General features: G+C 33.3%; 3 protein-coding genes across 5 annotated transcripts; 1 reads left to right on the forward strand and 2 right to left on the reverse strand.

Annotated features, from left to right (window-relative positions):
• Positions 1-1470: 1470 nt before the first annotated feature.
• LOC129291875 (uncharacterized) lies at positions 1471-2414 on the reverse strand. The gene is made up of 3 exons (XM_054929426.1): positions 2257-2414; positions 2064-2125; positions 1471-1886 (listed from the first exon to the last, which is right to left on the reverse strand). The coding sequence occupies exons 1-3, from the start codon at positions 2312-2314 to the stop codon at positions 1758-1760; spliced, it is 249 nt and encodes an 82-aa protein (XP_054785401.1). The 5' UTR covers positions 2315-2414; the 3' UTR covers positions 1471-1757.
• A 2922-nt stretch (positions 2415-5336) lies between these two features.
• On the forward strand, positions 5337-13177 carry LOC129290625 (serine/threonine-protein kinase BSK3-like). Of its 3 annotated transcripts, none has more exons than XM_054927452.1 (11): positions 5337-5855; positions 6457-6760; positions 6847-7067; positions 7869-8004; positions 8649-8782; positions 8863-8968; positions 9578-9663; positions 9922-10110; positions 10766-10921; positions 11720-11833; positions 12725-13177. In XM_054927452.1, exons 2-11 carry the CDS (start codon positions 6679-6681, stop codon positions 12896-12898), a joined length of 1398 nt encoding a protein of 465 aa, XP_054783427.1. In that variant the 5' UTR covers positions 5337-5855; positions 6457-6678; the 3' UTR covers positions 12899-13177. The 3 variants fall into 3 exon arrangements, with proteins under 3 accessions (XP_054783427.1, XP_054783428.1, XP_054783426.1); XM_054927453.1 differs by lacking the exon at positions 12725-13177 and adding an exon at positions 12461-12627; XM_054927451.1 differs by having other exon boundaries at positions 5341-5855; positions 12644-13177.
• A 320-nt stretch (positions 13178-13497) lies between these two features.
• Positions 13498-16324, reverse strand: LOC129290626 (uncharacterized). The gene is made up of 2 exons (XM_054927455.1): positions 16088-16324; positions 13498-13768 (listed from the first exon to the last, which is right to left on the reverse strand). The coding sequence occupies exons 1-2, from the start codon at positions 16199-16201 to the stop codon at positions 13652-13654; spliced, it is 231 nt and encodes a 76-aa protein (XP_054783430.1). The 5' UTR covers positions 16202-16324; the 3' UTR covers positions 13498-13651.
• Positions 16325-20382: the final 4058 nt, after the last annotated feature.

Consider the following 20382-nt stretch of genomic DNA (forward strand, 5'->3'; position numbering starts at 1 on the left):
CTAGAAACATTTTATAGGCAAAACCTGCACCAAGCTAATATATTGTTAGCTGTTACTTGTTAGAGTTGCTTCATGACACAAAGGACAGTTCATTTATGGGCATCTGAAAAAATAAAAAAAATTGTTGCTACACACAAATGACATACTCAATCGTCAACTCACGTTGATTTATTTTAATTAAAATCCACATGAGTCCACTCGTTATGATCTGTCTAAAATGTGGTGCGAGCGTGGTGGGCCTCCAATTCTGAGAGAATTCAACAAATGGTTTGACGTTGCTAATAATGCCTGCTTTTTAGCCTTTTACACCAAACCTTTTTTGTGAAAGTGAAGCCATTTTGACAGTTCACTATTTCCTGTCATCCATTTCCTATTCAACTTATTCAAAGAATGTTGTCCCTTTTGAAACAATCAAATGGATTTTCCTGCAGTCAAAAAAAGAAAGAACCACTTTATGTTTAATTTAACTGGCAAAAGAGCTGGGAATCAAAGATTTCGAGTTCAAGCCTTCGCCCAAATTATCAGAGAGAAGGATTCCCCTGTTTCTTTTGAACATTCACCAAATATATAGAAAAAATACTTTCTCTCTTCTCACCCATATTTCTTTCATCCTTCCTACTGTTCTTGTGGAATGTTCAAGCAACCAGGATCTCCTTTAACCAAAAAAACACACATCTAAATCATTCATATGATCATATCATATATGGTTCAATTATTTTAGTACAAAAAGTTTTGTAAAATTTGAACGGTACAAATCTTATTTAAATAGTTCAAATCATATACTATAAACCTCGAACAGTTCCTTACCTATAGGATCCATTCGCATGTTCAAACTTGTCATTGTGATTACAAGACGAGAGAGTGGGAAAAGGCCCAATTATCTAATTGTAAAACAAGCCCTTTCCATCATTCATCACTCTGAAATTTTAGTTTGGGACTTTGAGTAAATTAGTGTTAAAACAATTAAATTTAATTCATTTGAATAACCTTAGTCCTTTTTCTCAAATAATTTCAACTTGTGGTCCTTTCCTAATAAAATTAGGAAGAACAGTCCATATAAAGAGAGGGGTGAGTAATTAGTGAAACAGAAAAGTAAGAGAGGAGCACAAGTTAGAGATCTGTAAATAAAGTTGCTTTTATGCTGGTTCCCGCTACCAAAAAAGAGCAGAAATTTTCAATCCAAAACTCATGAAGAGTTAGAATGCACTCTTTCTAGCCCTTAATTGTCTAAAAATAGAGAAATTAGACTTTGAGGGATGCACCTCATGGACTCATTTTCTCAGAAATTTATCCTCTCTCATTGAGTTGGAAATGTCAAGAGGAAAACTCTCGTGCACTAGCCTTTTATTCCTCACTCCACTGGGAGGTCAAGGAACTTGAACAGTACAATGTTGACAACAAAACAAATATTTCACAGATAGAATCAAAAGGCTGTATTTGAAAGCAGAACATTTGAGCAAGGTGAAGACATGGTATGAATAGTTTTCGATTAGGATATGAAATTATGGGCGCTGAAATCATGCCCAGTTTCTAAAATGGCTCTACGCTTGCCACATACAGGCAGATAGTATTACAGATTAAATACTCATCAAGCGCAAAGAAATAGTATGAATTCACAGTTGAGCGAACAAAAACTGTGAGCAAGAAAGCAGCTATAGTACAATTAATCTATCGGATAGCTTAATGGAACAATATTCAACCTCAAAACAACTTCGAAATTTGCAGAGTTAAATGTGTTATCATGAACTACTCTAACTTCATTTGTCAAGCTCCATTGCCTGGGCAGCTTTAGCTTTAGCTACGGCCGTCAATTTAGTCTTCACTTTTCTCTTCCCAACCTGAAATCCACTTGCAGCCCTCTTCTTTGTCTTGTCACTGCCATCAACCTAAATATATTTTCCAAGAGAGAATTTAGTAAAAGAAAAGGGGGAGCCTCTCAGTATACAATAATCTATTAAATTCTTCAAACAACATAGAACTAAAAGCACAATTTAACCAAAACCTCTCAGATTTGTAATTTAAAATCAAAGGAAACATTTCATAAGTAGAGCGCGAAAACATGCCTTCATCTTATTTTTCTTTGCCACCAGCTTCTTCTCCTTCTTTTCCTTCTCTAGTTTCTCTCCTAAATCACCGCAAAATCAGAAACATGAGCCATAAATTCCCATGCGACGAAGACAAACGGCGAGATTTAAGTGCCTGAAAGCGAACGATTCACACACAAACACACAAATAAGCAGAAGCAAGTGAACATACTTTGGAGATCGAATACGTGCTGTTTCTTCCTCTTAGCAAGGTTGTTCTTCTTTGACATTATTTCGTCTATTTCGAATCAGGGTCCTCTGGTTGGGTGGAGTGGCCAAGACTCGAGTCTGTGGACAAACTAGCGAAACGTTTGCTTGCATGAACCCTAGCCTTGATCATCGATATATTCTACAAGAGTCGCATTTGAATTGAGCCCATGTTTTTACAAGTCCAAAACAAGGCCCACAAAAACTACGCCAATTCACTTGGATATCTTCTGTTTCTTTTCTTTTTTATTCGTATCAATTACATGAGTTATGAATTTCAAAAAATAGATCCCATTATTTATGATTTATAAATTACGCAATTATTTTTTGCAAGAAAAAGGTGTGTATATTTAACGATATTCAGTCATAAATTTCTATAATTTAGCAATAATCGTAAAGCAGTTCTTATTAATTTTACATAAACACTCTCAAATTCTATCTAGCACTTGTCACACACGTACATACAATTTAAACAATAGCACATTTTATTTATACTTATGGTGATTTAGATAAAAGAAATTCAAATTTTATATGATCATATGATTGGATCAGATTCAAATATTATCAAATCCAATTAAAAATACAAAAATAATGCAATTCTGGCAAGATTCCCTCGCGTAGTGTACCTGCGTGTACATGTCGCTGATGGAAAATAATCTAAATCCTTTTGAGTGTGTGTGTGCGTGTGTGTGTGTTGATAGATAGAAGATGATCCAAATATCCTTGAGCGGTGATATATCGAGGACGATAATGGATCATTTATAGGCTTGCTAATATTGACACTATGTATGTAAAGAATAAATTATTAAAATAAATAAAATGAAGATATAAACTGTAGTATTGGCACCTAGACAACAAGATATCGTGGAAAAGTCACGTGTGAACGATAATAATGTGAATGATGTTTGCTTTATGGTAGGGAGGCCCAGCCAGTGGGGTATGCTGCTTTGCAGAGAGATTTTTTTCCGTGTCAATAATTTACAGATAGATAGATTGTTTGTGTCTTCCATTATGTTGTCTTTAAGAGTGATGGACAGGGAAATATTGCGGGATTTAAATCTCTTGACTTACATCTCTCACCTTTTCATTTTTAGTGTTTCGTTTTAATTAGGTACATAGCTACCTATTATATACTAATATTCCATCTGTTTAAAAATATAAAATATTTTTAATCGAATCTCACCGTTCAATAAAGTAATTATATACTTTCAACTAACCTTATCATTTCATATTTATTCTTATTAAACACCTTAAAATATATATAAAGTCACTATTAATAGGGTACTTTTGAAAAAAAAGTAATGATTACATCTCAAAAGACTACAAATATTTTACATTTTTTAACATTCAACTTTTAAAAAAATATTTTATATTTTTTAATGAAGAAAATAACATTTAACAAATAAGTCATATTTTTTAATAAGATAGGAACAAATATAATTTCGTTATAGATTTATATTTTATATTCTATCCAAATTTTATTTTATTTTATTTATAACATGTTTTGATGGTAGAGATTGATCGTGGGAAAAAAAATTGAAAACTTATTAAAAATAATATTTTGTTAGTACTCAGTAGATTATAGAAACTTTTTTTCCCACCGTTGATATATTAGACAAAAATTATATAAATAGTTCAACATATATCAATATTGAAAACTAACATGATTAATTTTTGAGCCTAAAATGTCCTTTGCTAGTCACAAATTATTTTTCAAATTTTTTAAGGAAACCAAACATTTATTAATTTGATTTGTCAAAAACTTGTGATTTTTTTTGGGTATAGAAATCAGGAGTAGCATGATCCTATAACAAAAAATTAGGGGATGATGTTTCAAAAGCACATTTCAAAAGCTCCCCTGGACCATGTTGAGCAAATCCACTTTGCAACCTCATTTGAGCGCGCTATTTAAAGGTTATTTAAAAAAAATTTACATCCAAATAACATCCTATTTTTTAAAAATACAAAAGCACTTTTTAAATGTAAAATGTTGAAAAACCAAACAAACTCGACCTTCCTCCTGTGCAAGTCCCTTCCACTGGTCATTGCCTTTGTGGAGAAGAATTGGATTATCCATATTCAATATTTCAATATTTATGTTTATTTTATATTTAGTAAAATAAAAATTTATGAAAATTATAAAAAAATTTAATAAATTTTATTACCAATCTGGACAGCCTATATTAATATTGTATTACCAAAATAAAAAGTATAAAAAATTTAATATTAAATATGCATGGTCTAAAGTATATTTGGACGATCAATTTATAAAATTTTTAATATTAATTTAAACCATTCAAATTAAATCAATATATTCTAAATTGGGGAAGAATAGATTTACTAATTTTTTATCAAATTTTATTTTAATAAATATAAAATAAAAATAAAATTTTAAAATTTAAAATTAAGAAGTTCCAAATTTCCAATTCTTCTCCATAGGACAGCAGAGGTGCAGCAGAGGAGGAAATCCGAAATCCAAGTTAAAACCAACCGGGCTCTCTATGAAGGGGCGATATCGTCATCGTCTCATGGATTCCGGGAGTGATGTTGGGCTACCTTGCAGATTTATTGAATATATGAAATAAAAAAAAATCATTTCGTCATGATTTTAAATTAAAAATATTAGTGTAAAGAGAACGCAAATCCAAAACAATTACGCAGAAGTGATGATAAGATAAAAGGAAAATGAAAGTCAGCAGGAGCATTGAATTGACAGGATCACGGATCACTATAACATTGCCCAATCATTCCGTTTGGACGAGTAGAAGCAGCGGCATCGTAAATAACATCTAAATCCAAAGATTCCTAAACAAAACAGCCACTCAAACTCTCTAACTAATTTCCCTTCCATTAATTGGTCCCACAAGATGCCCAACCCCACTGCCGTCTCTTTCCCCTCGGCATCGCTCTTTTCTTTTTCTAATTCGACACTATAATTATAATTATAATTTGCAATTACTCTCTCTCTCTCTCTCTCTCTTCCCACTTCCAACCTGTGCGTCTTTTCATTTAGATTTTATACATATAGATTCAGATGACCCGTACACCTCACGCTCACTCATCTTCCTCGCCATCCTGATCCCCTCAAAATAATTGGCGGTGGAATTATAAAAATCGAAATAGTAACGATTGTACTGAACCATGGGAATGAAAATAAAATAAAAATTCCACAAGCAATTATGCCAGCAGGCTAGACTTGAAAGTTTCAAAGCTCTGCCTAGCTCCATCCCCAGCACCATCTTCGTTTTCTTCTGCGTCTCTCAGAGATCTTCCCTCTAGCTTTGAGTTTTCCAGCCATCATATATATCTTTATTATTACTATATTTTACCTTTTGTTTTCAATATCTTGTTTCGTCTCTTGGACTTGCAATCGGGAGTGGGGAGATTGAAGAACTGTTGGGTTTGGGAAATCTTGATTTCTCTGCGCATAAACGATCTCTGGGCAGAAAATGTGGACCTCGTGAAGCTACTGATTTCATAAAGAAAAGCAAAGGGGAGACATTCTCTCAGCTCTAGGTCAATCAGTTTCTTCCCTTTTTCCGTTGGCGGAGAAGAGGCTTAAAGGTGAAGTTGCTTTTTGGTTTAGCTGGAAAAGTCGGGCTTTACTGAACATTTTTACTATTTAGCCTAAATCTAAAGTTTTAGTAACATTCGTGTGGTGGTTGAAGTCATTGAGTTGGCTCTTGACTTGAGAAAACACTCAGATGGCTACCCTTCATCTGTGTCTTTCCGATTCTTCTTCTAGGCAAAATGCAGTTAAATCTTAATCTTTGATGTTGTCTGGCTCTAAATACAAAGATAACCGTCTTTTGAATACCATGTCCAAGAGCATCAGGAGTGGGTTCTGGCTCTATCGTTAGTTATGGTTGTAATAATTTGAGGTCATCACTTCTAAAAATTATCATTTTCCCTTGTTAAATGATGTAGCTTTACTTCTGCAGTCATTTTGTTGATTGTTCATCCTTATCTGTTTCTCAATCTGACAAAATCGCAAGCAGTTCCCGATGGTAATTGCTGCTTAAAAACTGTGTGTAGATGATTTTTCGTTTAGGAGAGAACAAATGCGGTACTTTTGTATCCATAATGTGTGTTAAGATGGAATTATTTGAGATTTTGTGTTTACCCCTTTGCCTTCACTTAAAAAGAACTCTCAAGTGATCCACAGGCTTTCCTGGCTCCGACATATGCAAGGACACTGACAGTTGGATGAGCTGACCAATCATTAAAACCACTTTACCAAGTTGTCTTGTATCGGTGCGTAAGGTTGATATAGTTCGGGTGGATCTGAGTGGACTGCATGTGCCACTTTTGGATATACTCAAAAAGGCACATAGTTGAAACTTGAAACCAGAATTTTCATAGCTTCTGATTTGATTAGCATATCATAATGGGGATTCAGTGCTCCAGACTCATTCCATGTTGTGTGAATTCACAAGTAAAGGCTTCCATTCTTGAAGCTCCAGATACTGGTGGGTAAATGTGACGATACTGTGCCTCTTGTTGTTCTGGGTGATGAAAAGAAATAATGACTGATTTATGTTTATATATGTTACAGAAAAGGAGGAAAGAAGTGAGGCTAATAACTGGCCTGCATTCCGTGAATTTTCATTAGAGCATCTAAAGAATGCAACATCTGGTTTTGCTGTTGAGAATATTGTATCTGAACATGGAGAGAAGGCACCAAATGTTGTTTATAAAGGAAAGCTGGAGAATCAAATGAGGATTGCTGTTAAGCGCTTTAATAGAAATGCTTGGCCTGATGGCCGGCAGTTTTTGGTAAATGTTCTCTTTTTCTAAATGAAATTTCAATTACGTTTCTAATTTTCAATCGTGATGTTGATGACCTATCACCACCAAACGAATGGTATAAATTTAGATTACCCTGAGTCAATCATTGGTAATGAATAAACTGTTATAACCTTAAAGAGACACAAGCAAAGGCATATGGACAAGGATTCTCATGTAGCACCAACCTCAGTCTTTAAGATTGAGTTAAGCTTGATGTCATGGGTTTGATCCTTATCCATGCTCCTTTCATCTCCCCTTGTTTCTTTTTTTTTTTCCCCTTTATTTTTCTGCGTGTGGTTTGTTGTTGTTGTTTTTTTTTTTTTTTTTTTTGGGTGGGGGTTAGCTTTGGGGAAAGGATGACCTTGAAGGTTGTATGGACCTATATTTTTGGAAGACCATGCTTGATGATTTCTTTTTTTCCTTTTGGCTTTTCACCTACTGTGCTTGACTTTTGCTTTACATTTTAAATGAATTTCTTAAAGGTTAAATGAATCTCTACGTGCTGACACATATTATCAAGTCAATGTACATTTATGGGAACATGCTATGTGTAATTGCTTCATAACATTGAAACTAAATACAAGCCCTCTCAATGGTGGTGATCTTAATCCATACTAAGTATAATGTTCAGTGCTTCCACTTCAAGAAACTACTTCTTTCAACCTGCAAAACTTTCCCGAATTCTTAATACCACTTAATAGGACACAACTTTGCCTAACCTCAAGACTTTTGAAATTCTTTATGACTTCTAAGGGCTTCCAATTACCCAGAAAATTTTCATGACTGTAGGAGGAAGCGAGATCTGTTGGTGAACTCCGCAACCAGCGACTAGCAAATTTGATTGGTTGTTGTTGTGAAGGTGATGAGAGGTTGCTTGTGGCAGAATTTATGCCAAATGAAACACTGGCAAAACACCTTTTCCATTGTAAGAGCTCCTTTCATGCTTCACCGAAACATTCCTTCTATCTTTAATTTTTTTTATTAGTGAACATCTGATCAATGTGTCATGAAATTCATGGTTTATATTTATTCTCTGCTTCATGATAAGTTAGCATTGGGGCTAAGATGGGGCAATATATGGAACTAATTTTAATAAGCCCCAAGAGTTCATTCGTTTTCCTGTTGGCAGTGTAATGAGATCTAACAGTTGCAGTTAATTGTTTGGGAGGTATTATCTGGACATGGACATATCCAAATGACTTTAGACAGGGTGCCAGTACAGCATATAGAGACTACAATCATGCAACTGTTTTGTGATGATTAAAATTGAGGCTCTTTTTTATTGTATATATTGTTCAAATCTATCCTCTTAAATAGTGAGCAAGAGTTATTTCCACCTTCTAAGAGTTTGAACAAACACCTCAATAGGTGTCAGATTCTAGCCCTACTGAAGTGGTTTGTGTGAGACAAATCTGTCATAAGTATTTGTAAATAGATATAAAATTTCACAGCATATGCTGTCCGTCACCTGTAAGGTACTTTATTGCTTTTATCTGGTGAACCTTATATTTTAAGGCGATGCTTTGAGTTGGTATGGCGTGAAATAATATGTTCATGTCTCTAAATCAGGGGAAACACAGCCTATGCAATGGGCAATGCGATTAAGAGTTGTTTTCCATCTTGCACAAGCTCTAGAATATTGCACAGGAAAAGGGCGTGCCCTCTATCATGACCTTAATGCATACAGAGTTTTATTTGATGAGGTAAGATTTTCTGCTCCACCATATTTTTTTGAATATCTTGCAAGATTAGATTCAAGTAAACTATGTTAAAAATTTTGCAGGATGGCAATCCTAGGCTTTCTACTTTTGGCCTTATGAAGAATAGTAGGGATGGGAAGAGTTATAGCACAAATTTGGCTTTTACCCCTCCAGAATATCTGAGAACTGGTTGGACATATTTCTTTATGCTTTTGGTTTCATAATCAGAAAGTTATGATCTGTTTATGTAAAAAAAAAAAAATGTTTACAGGAGTCTTTGCATGAACACAATACGTTTGCATTTTTTTGATCTTCCAGAAAATTTCAAATGCTAATATTGATGTGTATCCGGTTACATTGTCAATGACTTCAGCGGAACAAGTTATTATGTTCTTATAAGAAACTGAACTACTGCTAGAGGCTTATGTTTTCTTTGTATGCCACTTGGCCCTCAAATTCTTGCATTTGATGATGCTTTCTTTTCTCCCACTCTCCGTTTTCCCTCCTTGGAGCATACCCTGGGCAAAAGTAGCTTGATGTTGCACAAATTGGCTTTAAAGATTATTGAGAAATTGAGATTGTCTTTATACCTAATGTAGTAAAGTGCTCTGTTCATGATCATATTTGAAAGATATCAATTCATCACAGTTTTTTTGTTTGGTCCTTTTATAGCATATTTTCTGCTCTGCTTGATATTTGAAAGAGAATGGTTGCATTGAAAGTTACAAGTTTTTACATTCAATATTTTGTAAAGATCAATTGATTCAGGACTTCTTATAGCTCTTGCCTGTTATGTAGGGAGAGTAACAGCAGAAAGTGTAATATATAGTTTCGGCACTCTTTTGCTTGACCTTCTAAGTGGGAAGCATATCCCCCCAAGCCATGTAAGTTATTCTTGCTGAAGCAAATTTTGTGATTCTTATTGAAGCATAATTATTCCTCGTCCATGGCCCCTTATAAATAATAGAAGGAAAGAAGTAAAGGAGAAATAAGTTGAAAATTGCAAATTTTTTTGAAGAATGGTTAATTGTACATGAAAATAAGTACTTTTAATATTTAATTAAAGTGAAAGGTTGCATAGCTTCCTTTAATTATTAGTCATCCCTAAAGTTGCACATCTAATTATTGAAATTTTGGAGCAGGCCCTTGATTTAATTCGAGACAGAAATCTTCAAATGCTTACAGATTCTTGTTTGGAAGGACAATTTTCGGATGATGATGGAACTGAGTTGGTACGCTTGGCATCTCGTTGCTTACAGTATGAACCTAGAGAAAGGCCTAATCCTAGATCATTGGTGGCTGCCTTGGCTCCTCTTCAGAAAGAAACAGAGGTTGGTCTGTTATTTTTATCATGTAGCAGATAGGAGTCACTTTCGAGTGGCAAATTACCAATATGCTTAACTTGGTGATGAATATTATTTACAACTTGACTGCTCAGGGCTCTCTTTTCAGTAAAGGCAGAAACAAAATGAAGTTGATTACTTCTAATTAGATTGATATTTTTGTCATTAGGTATCTGTGTAATTAATTACCTTTTGTTTAGCCTTGTCTGATATTTAGCTAAAAGGTGGAGAAAGGTTTCAGCCTAGTCTGATATTGGTTTAGTACATTGTGTGAATTGAAATTAGAAAAGGGAGGCTTTTGCTTGGACTGGGATAACTTAGTTTTAAAATTCCTTGGTGATGTTTGGTACATGAGAATTTAATTTTCCAAGTACTTGGAAATCTATATAAAGTATTTCAGTACAAGAAGTGTGCCAAAAAAAAAAAAGAAAGAAAGAAATTTATGTGCTGTATCTTAAATATCATAGGAATATTAATTTTTTTGATATGCTTGTGCCCAGACATTTTAAAAATAGATTTCTTAGCACTTGAAAATTATATTTTCCACATACAAATAACGAGTAAAAGATATTTGATGTGGTTAACTAATTTGGAGATTCAACTAGTTCTTGATGGTTGTCTTCGCACATTTATTCCTTTCTAGGTTTCTTCACATGTCTTGATGGGAATCCCACATGGTGATGCTACCTTTGCTTCGTTGTCCCCACTTGGTGAAGCATGCTCGAGAAAGGATTTGACTGCCATACATGAAGTTCTGGAAAATATTGGCTATAAAGATGATGAAGGAGTGACAAATGAGGTTCCCTTTATTTTTATACTTTTATATTGATGAATTGCTGAGCAGGATTAATGTTTTCCCTAAAGCTGTCAATTAAAGCCAAACCCATCATCACCGGTTCTTTTAAGATTGAAAATAGTCAGGGCCGGGCTGCTACTTTAAGATAGAAAATAATAATTCGGCTTAAGGGGCCTGCCCTTTTAAGCTTTTAAGCCCTTTTATTGTTTTCCTTTTTTTTTTTTAATTTCAATCTGAAAACGAAAAACAAAAGATTGAGTATATAACTAAAAGAAATGAAAACCTTAGACTCATTCCCCCCCTCCCTCATTCATCCATCAAGATTTAGTTGGTGATGCTAGCAAAGTCTAATTTTTATTGGTGTTAATTTTGATATTAGACTTTAATGTTTAAGTTTTATAAATTTGTTGTGCTGTGGATTGATTTAATTTTCCTAAACTTAATCTTATGTGTAATATTCTTTTTAGGATTATAAATGTTTTTTCAGATTTTAAAATTGAAAAAAGAAAAAAAAAATTAAGGCTAAGGCCTGCAGTGCTGGCCTTTCATCCTTGAGGGCTAAGATTAGGACTTGCAAAATGAAGCCTGAGGTATAATTGGGTTTATCAGGACTAGCTTGTTTAGGTTTTGGCCCTTCAAAGGCCAGCCCCTTTGGAGATGGATAATTCCTAATTGATAGCTCTAATTTTCCCAAAATTAGATTGTTTATTAATATGTTATACTCACACGTAAACTAGTCTTGTGATTTTTTTCTTCGGTTTGGAGATTCTGACTTGTGCATTCTTTCTTCCTAAATTGCAGCTATCGTTCCAGGTTTGGACTGATGAAATGCAGGAAACACTTAACAGTAAGAAAAAGGGGGACGTTGCTTTCCAGCAGAAGGATTTTAGAGTTGCAATAGGGTGCTACACACAGGTAGAGTTGGACTTCTAATGAGTTATATGACATGTTGCAAGCAGTTATATGATTTTCATGCCTGTGAATGATGCGATCAAATATATTCATGATCAACAAAAAAGCATTTTATTCTTGATTCGAATATATTTTTGGGGTAAAATATAGTTCAGTAACTTGCAGTTTGGGTCATGACTGGTAATTTGGGTCATTCATACTTTGTCACTATGTGGTTCGAAAGTTGACATTCTAATTACCACGATGTTTGCTTGTCAGCACAATGCTATTTTGTGCTTCATTTTTGTTGAATCAATCCAAATTCCATCTCAAAATCCCTAATGTCAAGCCCACTCTTCCTAACCAAGTTTTACACTTAAATTCTTGCCTAATCATTTGTGTAAGGTCTATTATGCCTTTGTAATCATTAACTCGATGCTTTTTCTTTCCTAAAAACAAGCTTTTACTGTAGGGATATGAAGGCCATTTCTCATCCTAAAAATTATTATTATTAGTTTGTTTCATTCTATTCCTTTTTATGTATCAAATGAGATTCAAATCTAACATTTCCAAATCTCCACTTCATAATTGAGCTCTTTATGCTCCAAATTTGTACCCCATCTTCAAATTCTTCCCCAATCTGTTTTGCAGAAACTTGTTTCAAAATGAATACAGAATAGGGCTGCACTAATAGGGCAGATCTCTTGGATGGCATAATGTCAACTTTTGAACCATATGACATCAGAGCAAGAACAGCCAAACTCGTGTGATAAACTTTATTATACGCTAGTTTTTACTATCTATTTATTAACAAGTCCACTGTTTTATAAGCAGTTCATTGATGGCGGAATAGTGGTTTCTCCAACCGTCTATGCACGGCGAAGTTTATGTTATCTGTTTGGTGACATGCCTCAGGAAGCACTGAACGATGCAATGCAGGCACAAGTCGTATCCCCTGTATGGCACATAGCATCGTACCTTCAATTTCTTGCCCTCTCTGGACTTGGTATGGAGACTGAAGCTCAAGTAGCACTTAAAGAAGGCACAACTTTGGAAGCCAAGAGAAGTGAAACTTCTGGACATAAGTGAAGAGCGTGTACAGAGAGTCTATTTCACTTTGGTTGCTCTATAGGTCCATGAAATGTTTACAGTGCATTGAGCATTAAGCATTTCTTCCAAGAAACAATGGATAAGTGTTGGTATCCCTATCCCTTTTTGGCTGGGTTGGGCTGGCTACGGTGATCATTAAGTTTTGTACTATGATTTGATCGATTAAGCATCACTCCAAACTCAACCTTGATGTGAAAAACCAAAACTTCTGTTCCCAATCTCGTACGTTTAGTTGAAATGCCAGGCATGATTCTATTCTATGGTTGTGGGAATATTACCAGCGTCAAAAGATGCTTCAATATGATTGATGAAATTGCTTTCATGCGCAACATTACCCTGAAGTCACTCGCAACATTATTCCACAACAATTTTCTTGGATAAAGAAGAGTCAACTCACGTTAATATTAAGTTCTTCAATAAAAATGTAATGTGCATGTTTTTCACCTCTTGGCATTAAATGTTTAATGCCTATTATCTAGATGTTATGTCTAGCTGAAGAGCATCATGACAAACAATAAAAGTAATTTAATCTTGTCCAAAATACTATAAAAACATAAACTTTGGCACTGCTCAAAACATGGCAACATGGTTATTATCATTTACCCTTCATACGGCAACATCATCAAGAGTTCTAGGCATTGAAACATCAGATTACAAGCATTCACAAGTTCAAAGGGTTAAAACAAAATCTTGATACAGAGCATGATGTTCATACACGAAACGATCATCGTCCTATGGATGTTCCTTATTGCCATCTGACTTCCCTAGCTTACTTTCTTGAGGTTCTCCCTTTGATCCAAAAATATACTCTTTGACAGTATTCTCTGCTGAAAGTATTCCCTTCTTGATCTGCCAGCAAGAGATTGCACCATTATTATTTATAACTCAAATTACAGAAGAATATGGCTATGAAATGCAAATTAAATTCTCACAAAGTTCAATAAAAGCAAGCAAACAGCGTATGAAAAAGGTAACAAAGCTTTACACCGGGGGGAAAAAAGGAACAGAGCAACAGAAATCCCCCATTTAATAGACAAGCAAATTTGAAATTGGCCTCCACAACTTCGACGTGTATAAGATCATGCAAACAAATACCAACGCAACTAGAAATACTGGCTCAACTATTGTATATCAAGATAGCATTTTGGGAAACGCATAATTTCAATCAATTTAACCTATAATTACTTTTACCTGCTTAATCGTTGCCCTCAAGCTCCGTTGCAATAAGCCCCTAAGTTTCTAATTTTAGAAACATATATAAAATTATTAAAGTACCCTTCCTATATATTACTACTATCCCTTTCTCCTTCTCTTCATCTTCTCCAACCAATCTATTCATACCCTTCAAATTTGGCAACTTATACCTAGACAAATTCCTATAACAGCAGCAAGAGGACGTGAACAACTAGGACAGGAATGTTATTATAATCCAACGCATGCGGGAGTGGCAGAGCGGAGTGGAAATCCTTTCTGGTATGAAAGGCCAAAAATGCAGTGGAAGCTTTAATGCAATCCTGAATTATGTCCTCCAAATCAGATATTTCAGAATTATTGCTAAAACTGCACCACCTGGAGACTATCAGTCTTGACTAGCACAGAATGAACACCTTGCTGGAGGACTAAAGAAGCAGCCCAACGCATAACCATAGCTTCCACTAAAGCAGGCCCAGAAATTGGGGAGGCATGTGTGTGAGTCAACCATGTATGTAGGAATTGGGTCAGGCAACTCACAGCATCATAGAAGGTGTCAAAGAATGGTGTGTATGAAATTCAGTTGAAGAAGCTATAGGATAGGCATTTGCGTTGGCGTGAAGTCACAAATTACCAAACTTGAAGGACATAATATGGTTGGAAAAGATGAAGGGGAGGCAAAAGGGGGCGTTAGACCAAATATAGAAAGGGTGTTCCAGTATTTTAAACAGATGAATTTTCTAAATTTTGACAACTAGGGGAAAATCGCAATCAAGCTATTAGAATGAGGGTTGATTGCAATATATTTTTTTAATTAGGGAAGACATTTGCAATAGAGGGTTGATCGTTCTATGACCACTGCTATCTATCTACCCATCTCATTGCCCTGCAAATGACAAAACTATTGCCATTGTTTCGACAGCTTCTATCAGTTAATTCAACAAAACACTTCAGCTAGCATTTTTAAGGCCTAAAATCGGTCTTTTTAAAAGACATTCAGCTTTTCCAAAGCATTCAATCTTATGTTTTGGCCAAACAGTACTTTTGCATTGCAATGACACCATATAGTAGACTTTAAATGACTAATTGCCTTGCATTGCAATGGCACCATATAGTGTATTTTACATGACTGATTGCCTTTATTTTCTAAGAGCAATTTACATAAATAGTCACCTGACTCACTACTAGTACTCCTGCATATCTGTTTGCGTGCTTTTCCTCACTCACGGAGAGCTAAATCCTCCAACAAAAATACATATCTCGAATCATTTACACTTCAAAAACACATTAGATTTCAGGGATACAGATATTACCATATTCTTTCAGCCATTAACTTCTCCAATGATATCATTATAAAACAAAGAAAAGATCTTTTGACTTTTCTGTACGAGCCCTCTATACGATTCCTTTCCTATAAAATCATGGGGATCAGATGCCCCCTGCCAAAGGCCCTAAAGGGACCTCTAGATAAAGATGGGAAACCACTCCCAGCCATCCTCCAGCGTATCCAAGTCAGCATGGTCAGAAACCAAGATGGTTCTTTGCGAATGCCTGAATCAATTTGCAGGTGGAGGGAATACCAGTAGCATTTGGGTGAATTAGCCCAAATTGGGACCATTATTTCAAAATGATATTTGACGAGATTATGCGAAATCTGAATTGTAGCCATAAATATTGGCAACTACTAAGGGCCATGGAATTGATGACCAAAAACATCCCAGGAGCAAGAAACCGAAAGCCCACCAGAAACTTCAAAACAAGACCATCCAAAACATCATAAATAAAATCAAAATCAATCATAAATACAATAAAATAAAAACATGACAAGAAATGGAAACGCCACTCGGAAACTTCAGAATCGGACCAACCTTGAACTCTGTTTCACTTGCGAAATCACAGGGAAGATGCATAACCGTTCACAAATCCAATATTTTTTTTTCAAAAAAAGCTCTTTCCAAGGAAAAATAAATTACTTACGGGGTCAAGAACATTGGGTTCAGGGCCATAGTCAGCGGTCAAGAGAAAATAAGAAGCAGTTATGGTTGCAACCATGGTAATCCTTTTCACCAACTTGTCAGTTTTAGAATTCATCGTATGTTTCTACTTCGGTACGTTGATTCAAGAGTTCAAAAACTCAGTTGCTCGTGGTTGAGTGACAACGAGAGGGCTCGAAGGAAAACGTCGAAGCTTTTGGATGGGGCTCGGTTTTGCGGTTATCTCCCTAATTTTATTTTGGCTTACTCTTGTGCCCTGTTTATTTTGGTAATTTTACTATTTCTCCTAATTTTATTGGTCAAGCTAATAACATTTTGAAACAATATATGTTTTCAATTTTTTATACAAATAATAATCACATTAAAATTTATGCGTAGATAAGTTCTAAAATTTCAGGTGATCTTAAATGGCCTTGAATATTATTTCTGGCTATTAAAATAGCGTTTGTATTAATCAACTGCAAAGTTTCTCTTATTTCCGAGAATCTTCAGCTCACCTGTGAATTTCTTTTTGCTTTCTTGGCTAATCATCATTTCCATCTGTAATAAAGAAATTTACCCCAAGTTTGCAACAACTAAATTTTCAAGTGAGTCGCCTATTTTTTTTTTTTACCAACTATTCTTTGTAAATTTTTAAACTACTTTTATTTGTTTTTTTTCCATAACTTTTTCTTGTTCAAATACTCAGATTTTTATTATAAAAAAAAGATAATATAATTTTTAATATCTAAACTTATTTTAAATAATTGATTTAGTCATTTAACATTGATTAAATACAATTCAATCTTGTAATTTATTGAGTTAATGAATTATAAGAATTACATTATATTGAATAAAAAAATTATAAAGATAATTTAGGAACTAAACGATAATTGTTATAAAAGCATAAGGAAGTATGGAGAATGATACTTAAATCCTAAAAGAACCATTTTATTTCAATAAAGTCCAAACGAAATTCAAAATGCAAATATAGTATTTTGATCCTTAATTGATATTTTGACTAAATTTTAAACCTCTAATTTGCAACTTATTTTTTAAACTTTTCAATTTATTATACTTTAATTTGCAACTCAAATTCTTAATTTAATTTTAGAATATAAATTTTTTTATAAAAAACATATTTAACATTAAATTTTATAAGATTATTTTTTTTAGTTTCAGAAATTTGCAATTTACTCTCTCAAATTCGCAACTTTATCTGCTAAAATTTGCAACTCTATACTTCAATTTTATTCATGAACATAATCTCAATATTTTTTTTCATGAGAAATTATTTGTCCAATTCTAAGAATTTGCAATCAACTTTACCTGATGTGCAATTTCATTTATCTTAATTTATAAGTGAGTTTCAAATATTATTTAAAACTTCATAAATACAATTTTTTAAATAAAATTAATATATGAGAAAGTAAGTTGCAAACACCTATATCTCACAAAATGACATTATAAATTCAAAGTTGAAATCTTGAATTTTTAAATAAAACTTGAAACTTGAATTGCAGACTATGATAAATGGAATTACAAACTAAATCTTGAAATTGAATAATTTATCATGCGAAAAATAAATATTGAGATTGTGTTCATAAATAAAATTGGGATATATAATTGGAAATCATATTAGATGAAGTTGCAAATCCAAAAAAGTAAGTTACAAATTTCTGGAGGTGGATAAATAATTTTATACAATCCAATGTTAAAGTTATATAAAAAATTTGTGTTCTTAAATTAAAATAGGAAATCAAGTTGTAAGTTGAAGTAGAAGGAGTTGCAAATTTCAAAAAATATGTTGTAAATTTGTAAGTTTAAAATTTTGTCAAAAGATTAGTTAAGGACCAAGAAGCTTTCTTTATATTTTAAAATTCATTTAGACTTTATTGAAATAAAATGATTCTTTTAAGACTTAAGTGTCATTCTCCCAAAAAAAATATGAACAATAATAGAACCAAGAGAGAAATGTAGATATAGGAAATAGGAAGAATTCACATTCATATAGATTTTGACACATATACATATTCATGTCAAGTCTCAATTTATAGACCTTTAGAATTTCATAAGTAAAATTATTCTACATTATAGTGCAACATAAGACTATTGGAAATTATGGGAAAATATATATCATAAAGCTATCCATTTGAGAGTTATGTAGTATAATGACATTAATCATAAGATGACATTTTAAGAGGTTATAGAGTCATGGGCATTTACTGATTATAATATTCATAACAATAATTTTTAAAAAAAAAAAATCAATCTAAACATCAACTTGGCAATTCCTTGCCACGTGGCCTGTGGCCTGAGGACATTGCGGTCTCAGTAGATGGGCCAGTGGGTAGGTAGCGTTGGATCCAGAAGAGTATACGTAAGATTGTTAGAATTAGAAGTCAGGCAACTCATATAGGATAATATATTGTTTTTGACCGAAAATATATGTTCAGGTATCCTCGTGAGTTTTTACTGTGCCTCACGCTGAATTAGAAAGACGCCAACCCTTCCTTCAAAATCTTGATGATTTGATTGAGAATGGAGTTAAGGTGTAATTTTATTTTTAAATTATTTTTAAAGAAAAATGTTGTTTTTAAATTATTTATTATAATAATATTACTCCTGAATTAATTAAAGTGAAGTAATATTGTTCCCACAATTTAAACATTTATTACTGTAGTTGGTGTGACTCACTTTTATAAGTTAAGGTGTAATTTTTCTCTTAAATTATAATTAAAAAATTAATGTTTTTTTAAAACTAATTAAATTTGAGTAATGTTGTCCTCACCGTTTAAAAATAATAAATGTCTATTAACTAAAAAGAAATAATGAAAAATACTTTTTGTGTTAGTATTATTCTATTCACATCCTTTCTAACACTCAATAGTCATGTGAAAGCATTTATTTGTGTTATAATGCTCTCCATCAACATTCCAACGAGTCATGAACTAAACATTGAAAAGATTGATTGTGTTTAGCTCGCAATATTTGGATTAAATTTGTGAAACCTTCAAAACTTAATATTTTCTTTTCCTTTCCTGTGCAAGATTGGATAAATTATAATGCAAAAGTCAAGGCAAGAAACCTAAATACAAAAAGAATCCCCTAGCAAAAGATTTTCACTCAAGTCTGTTGGAATATTTGAAAGACGTTGTAGAAAGATCTACTCGAATGATATCAACCAAGACATCAACATTGCTTTTTCTAGTACCTAACAAGTTGTCAATGATATAAGGCTCCAATCAATAGTTAACATCCTTAATCGAGATGGCAAGAGATTAAAGGCATATTAGACCTCTTAACCTAGGATGAATCTGTCTTGACATTGACGGAGCTATTTGCTCCAATGGAGATGTAAACTATGGTGGAATCATGCACGACGATAAAAGTAATTAGATTAAGGGATTCTTCAAATGCTTTGACTACCAACCCAGCACCACGGCGAAACAATTGGCCATTTTAAAAGGTCTTCAGCTTTGTTGGAATGCGCAACTCTCCAATGTTAATATACATTCTAACTCAATGGAAGCTCTCTCTTTTATTTATCATAATCTCTTTGATAATCATCCTTTCTTTAAAACCATTAATAAAATCAGAGATTTTGTCATGAAGAACTAGATCATTACCAATAACCACACATTCAGGGAAGCAAATAGATGTGTTGATTTTCTTGCTTATCGAGCCTCCCAAGAAAATTTAAATTTAAATCTTATCATGTTTTATCATTCGCCCCTAAGATGTAGATCCCTTATGAAATTTGACATAATTTATGTATCTCTTTTGCTTGGGTTTTTCATGGCCTTGTATTAAAAAAAAAAACATAAGTTCACACTTAGAACGTTACAAGAGGAGCTCTTAATTCAATAAAAAGCATATAAACAACATTTTTGGGTAAAAATATTGCTTTTTATCTTCTTGAGTGAATCACCCTAGAATTTGACTATAATAAATAAATATACTCTTTTATATGCATTATGGACAAAAAAACTTATACATAGACCATTAGAAAGTGGTTATCCAAAAATTAATTTGGCAATTGAAATGCCATAGTTTAGTTGAAATATTGATATGATTCAATGTTAATTAAAAAGAGATAATGAAAGGTAAATCTTACTAACTATAATAATAAACGTTTATGATTTTTAAATAGTAAAAGCAACATTGTTTCTATGAGAATAATTTAGGAATAAAATTATATCTTAACTCATAAAAAGTAGTTAAACAACGGAAGTAATATTGTTTCGATTTAATTAGTTTAGGGACAACATTAATACAATGGATAGTTTAAAGATAAAA

This window comes from Prosopis cineraria, unplaced genomic scaffold (assembly GCF_029017545.1).
Source record: "Prosopis cineraria cultivar Desert tree isolate PC_DT_omini unplaced genomic scaffold, ASM2901754v1 PC13, whole genome shotgun sequence".
NCBI classification, from domain to species: domain Eukaryota; kingdom Viridiplantae; phylum Streptophyta; class Magnoliopsida; order Fabales; family Fabaceae; genus Prosopis; species Prosopis cineraria.

Bases quoted from the DNA above. Each gene is read 5' to 3' on its own strand.
- LOC129291875 (XM_054929426.1), bottom strand. From the start codon at position 2,314: ATGTCAAAGAAGAACAACCTTGCTAAGAGGAAGAAACAGCACGTATTC. The intron at 2,126-2,256 runs GTATGTTCACTT...GCGGTGATTTAG, and splicing joins GCACGTATTCGATCTCCAAA to GAGAGAAACTAGAGAAGGAA. The intron at 1,887-2,063 runs GCATGTTTTCGC...AAATATATTTAG, and splicing joins CAAAGAAAAATAAGATGAAG to GTTGATGGCAGTGACAAGAC.
- LOC129290625 (XM_054927451.1), top strand. From the start codon at position 6,679: ATGGGGATTCAGTGCTCCAGACTCATTCCATGTTGTGTGAATTCACAA. The intron at 6,761-6,846 runs GTGGGTAAATGT...TATATGTTACAG, and splicing joins TCTTGAAGCTCCAGATACTG to AAAAGGAGGAAAGAAGTGAG. The intron at 8,783-8,862 runs GTAAGATTTTCT...AAAATTTTGCAG, and splicing joins ACAGAGTTTTATTTGATGAG to GATGGCAATCCTAGGCTTTC.
- LOC129290626 (XM_054927455.1), bottom strand. From the start codon at position 16,201: ATGAATTCTAAAACTGACAAGTTGGTGAAAAGGATTACCATGGTTGCA. The intron at 13,769-16,087 runs GTAAGTAATTTA...TCTTGCTGGCAG, and splicing joins AACCCAATGTTCTTGACCCC to ATCAAGAAGGGAATACTTTC.